This window comes from Malurus melanocephalus, unplaced genomic scaffold (assembly GCF_030028575.1).
Source record: "Malurus melanocephalus ecotype Western Australia unplaced genomic scaffold, MMel_1.1 scaffold_1313, whole genome shotgun sequence".
Lineage (NCBI taxonomy): Eukaryota > Metazoa > Chordata > Aves > Passeriformes > Maluridae > Malurus > Malurus melanocephalus.
In genome coordinates, this window is record NW_026624545.1 from 2,645 (window position 1) to 6,755 (window position 4,111).

The 4,111-nt window shown below is 59.3% G+C and overlaps 1 protein-coding gene across 1 annotated transcript in view; it reads right to left on the reverse strand.

Moving 5' to 3' along the window:
• TMCC2 (transmembrane and coiled-coil domain family 2) overlaps window positions 1-4,111 on the reverse strand; it is a 10,027-nt gene that overhangs the window by 1,811 nt on the left and 4,105 nt on the right. The window contains exons 2-3 of the mRNA XM_057387700.1: window positions 1,099-2,033; window positions 164-299 (exon numbers count right to left, since the gene is read on the reverse strand). Of these exons, the coding sequence (XP_057243683.1) occupies window positions 164-299; window positions 1,099-2,033 (1,071 nt within the window). The remainder of the gene's footprint in view (window positions 1-163; window positions 300-1,098; window positions 2,034-4,111) is intronic.

Genomic DNA, 4,111 nt, shown 5'->3' on the forward strand with positions numbered 1-4,111 from the left:
GGCATTCCCTGGTTTTGGAGACACGGTTCAGTCACTGCTCCGTGCTGTGACAGCTCCATGGAGAACCTCACCAGGAGGGTGCTGGAAAAAGGGATCCCCCTCCCTGTCCCCCTTTCCCAGCCCAGGGGACAGCCAGGGGTGCTGAGCCCTCCCAGAGTCCTACCTGGATGTCCCGTGCCCTCTCGTAGGACTGGTAGGCCACCTTCTCCTCCATGCTGGCCAGCTCCTGCTTCAGGTTGGTCATCTCGTTCTGGTGCAGCTCCGTCAGGTCGTTGAGCTGCTCCTCCAGGCGCTCGTACCTGCGCAGGGGCTGGGCTGGGCTCATGTCCCTGAGACCCCCCCTGGCTCTGGGGACACCCCTGAGACCCTCCCTGGCTCTGGGAACATCCCTGAGACCCCCCCGGCTCTGGGGATACCCCTGAGACCCCCTGGTTCTGGAGACATCCCTGAGACCCCCCCCAGCTCTGGGGACACCCCTGAGACCCCCCCAGCTCTGGGGACACCCCTGAGAACCCCCCAGCTCTGGGGACACCCTCTGAGACCCCCCCTGGCTCTGGGGACACCCCTGAGACCCCCTTGGCTCCGGGGACACCCCTGAGACCCCCCCTAGCTCTGGGGACATCCCTGAGAAGCCCCCAGCTCTGGGGACACCCCTGAGACCCTCCCTGGCTCTGGGGACACCCCTGAGACCCCCTCGGCTCTGGGGACACCCCAGAGACCTCCTCAGCTCTGGGGACACTCCTGAGATCCCCCAGCTCTGAGGACACCTCCTGAGATCCTCCCGGTTCTGGGGACATCCCTGAGATCCCCCAGGCTCTGGGGACATCCCTGAGATCCCCCAGGCTTTGGGGACACCCCTGAGACCCTGCCGGTTCTGGGGACACCCCTGAGATCCCCTGGTTCTGGTGACATCCCTGAGACCCCCACAGCTCTGGGGACACCCCAAGCCCCTCCGACCCTCCCCAGGCTGGGTGAAAACACCTCGAGATCCTCCAGGGCGGGCTGGCAGCGAGCAGGGCTCAGCTGGACGAGCCCAGGAGGGGGTGGCYCGTGTCCCCAAAGAGCCCCCCCGGGTGCCACCACACCCACCACCCCTACCTGTAGCGCTCCTCCTGCAGGCACTGCGTCATGTAGGCGTAGTCGCGCTGCAGCTGCGCCTTGAGATCCTCCATGGAGTCCTCCAGGTGCGACTGGCCGTCTTTGATCTCGCGCAGCTCCTCCAAAATGCCGTCCAGATTGTTGTGGTGGCTGTCCAGCGTGTTGGACTTGGGGCTGCCCAGCCCTCCGGGCCCCGCTCCCGAGTTGCTGCCGGCGGCCGAGCCGGACGTGGCGCTGGAGCACTCGTCGTCGCTGCCGTACTTGGGGCTGGACACCAACGTGGCGCTGCCGCTCAGAGCCCGCGCCGCCTCCTCGGGGTGCCCGTCGTCCAGCGCGTCCTTCAGGTGGGCGATGTTGTCGGCGCTGCCGAACTTGTTGCGGATCAGGCTGGCGAACTCGCGCGGCTTGGACACCACGGCCGTGTGCGTGGCCTGCGACAGCCCCGACAGGCCGCCCTTCACCCCTTCCACCACGCCGCCGCTGAAGCCGCTGATGCTGGAGCGCACGTTGGCCCCGACGTCCTTCAACCCCTGGTGCATGTCCCGGAAAACATCCTTGGGCTGGCGCGAGGGGCCGTTCTGCTCGATCTCCTTCAGCTTCTTGTGGTAGTGCTCCAGCTTCTTGTGCAGCTGCGCGATGGTCTGCGCCGACTTCTGGTTCTTCTTCTCGAACACCTGCTTGATGCGCGACGCCTGCTGCTTGTCGGCGTTGTTGGCCAGCTTCAGGTACTCGGCCACGTTGTCGTCGCGCGCCTCCTGCTCGATCTTGATCTGCTCCGTGATCTTGAGGATYTTCTGGTGCAGGTGCTCGATGGCCGCCTTGGTGCGCTGCGGGTCCGGCGTGCCATCGGGCACGTCCAGGCACACGGGGCCGTCGGCGTCGCCGTGCCCGCCGCCCGCCGCGAGGTTCAGGGTGGTCACGTCGCCCTTGTCCAGCTGGAAGAAGAAGAGGAATGAGGGGGGATGCTCAGGAGAGGGAGGAAAAAAAACGAAAAAACGCCCGGAATGTGGAGGGAGGGGTGAGAATGGGGTGGGAGAATGATTAACCGGAGCGCTGAGGAGGATTTGGGGAGTTTTCCAGCTGGTTGGAGATTCCCAGAATCCTGGGAATGCGGCGGGTGAGGAGCATGGAGGACACTGAAAGCTCAGGGATGGGTTTTCCTGGGGGACTTTTGGTGCCGGGAGCTCGACCCTCTATTTCCTGCAACTGGGATTTCTCCAGCCAGCCTAGGAAAAGGGGCAAGGAAAATGGGGAATCGTCATCAAATCTCCCGAAAAAACAGTGGAGAACACAAGGATTGAGCAACCCAGAGGTATTTCAGCCTTGATTTCRGCCTGGATGCACCCCAGAGCTGTCCAGCCCAAGAGAAACTGCCCTGATCCCAATTTCTGGGAGATTTGGGAGCAGCTTCTGCTCCCACAGCCTAAGAAAAACCACCCTGATCCAAATTTTTGGGGATTCGGGAGCAGCTCCTGCTCCCACAGCCCAAGAGAAACCGCCCTGATCCCAATTTTTGGGGGATTTGGGAGTTGCTCCTGCTCCCACATCCTGAGAGGAACCACCCTGATCCCAATTTTTGGGGATTTTGGGATCAGCTCCTGCTCTCACAGTCGAAGAGAAACCACCTTGAACCCAATTTTTAGTGGAATTTGGGAGCGGCTCCTGCTCCCACAGCCTGAGAGAAACCACCCTGATCCCAATTTTTGGGAGATTCGGGAGAAGCTCCTGCTCCCACAGCCCAAGAAAAGCTGCCCTGATCCCAATTTTTGGGAGTTTGGGAGCAGCTCCTGTTCCCACATCCTGAGAGGAATCATCCTGATCCCAATTTTTGGGAGATTCAAGCAGCTCCTGCTCCCACAGCCCAAGAAAAGCTGCCCTGATCCCAATTTTTGGGAGTTTGGGAGCAGCTCCTGTTCCCACATCCTGAGAGGAATCATCCTGATCCCAATTTTTGGGAGATTCAAGCAGCTCCTGCTCCCACAGCCCAAGAGAAACCGCCCTGATCCCAATTTCTGGGGGATTCGAGCAGCTTCTGCTCCCACAGCCTGAGAGAAACCACCCTGATCCCAATTTTTGGGAGATTCAAGCAGCTCCTGCTCCCACAGCCCAAGAAAAGCTGCCCTGATCCCAATTTTTGGGAGTTTGGGAGCAGCTCCTGTTCCCACATCCTGAGAGGAATCATCCTGATCCCAATTTTTGGGAGATTCAAGCAGCTCCTGCTCCCACAGCCCAAGAGAAACCGCCCTGATCCCAATTTTTAGTGGAATTTGGGAGTGGCTCCTGCTCCCACAGCCTGAGAGAAACTTCCCTGATCCCACTTTTTGGGGGATTCAGGAGAAACCACCCTGATCCCAATTTTGGGGATATTCAGGAGAAACCACCCTGATTCCAATTTTTGGGGGATTCAGGACCAGCTCCTGCTCCCACAGCTGCGGGTGCAGGGCCCCCTGTGCTTTTCTGAGGTCTCCCACCTGGCAGTGCCAAGCTCCTCTCACAAACACCAGCTGCCACCCCAGGAAATCCGGACAAATGCCAAAATTCCCTTTTACAGATGGCAAAACTGGAGCTTTGGGAGAAGCAGTCACTTGCCCGATGCAAGCCCTGCCTCGTGCCCTCCAACCCGGACACGCTGCTTGACCACTTAGGAAAAAAAAAAATAAAAAATTTAAAAATCCCTAAATCTTCCCAGTTGCCGGGTTTTAGATGCAGATCCTTATGCAAAACCTCCGCTGGTTGTATAAATGGCTCCTGGCTTCTAATTAAGAGCTGCTTGAAAGTTAAATACCCTTGGCAGACCTGAATAATTTCCCGTTCCCATCCCACTTTCCCCGAATGACCCTTTAATCGGGATAACGCCGCGGGATCGCTGCCTGGGAGCGCGTTATCACCAGGAAATGCCGGCTGCGGGAGGGAGGAATGTTCTCTCAGGATGCTGCTTGGGAACGCTCCCATCTGGAGCAGGGGCTGGGGAAAGCTCCTGTTATTCCCTTTATTCCTGTTATTTCCAATTATT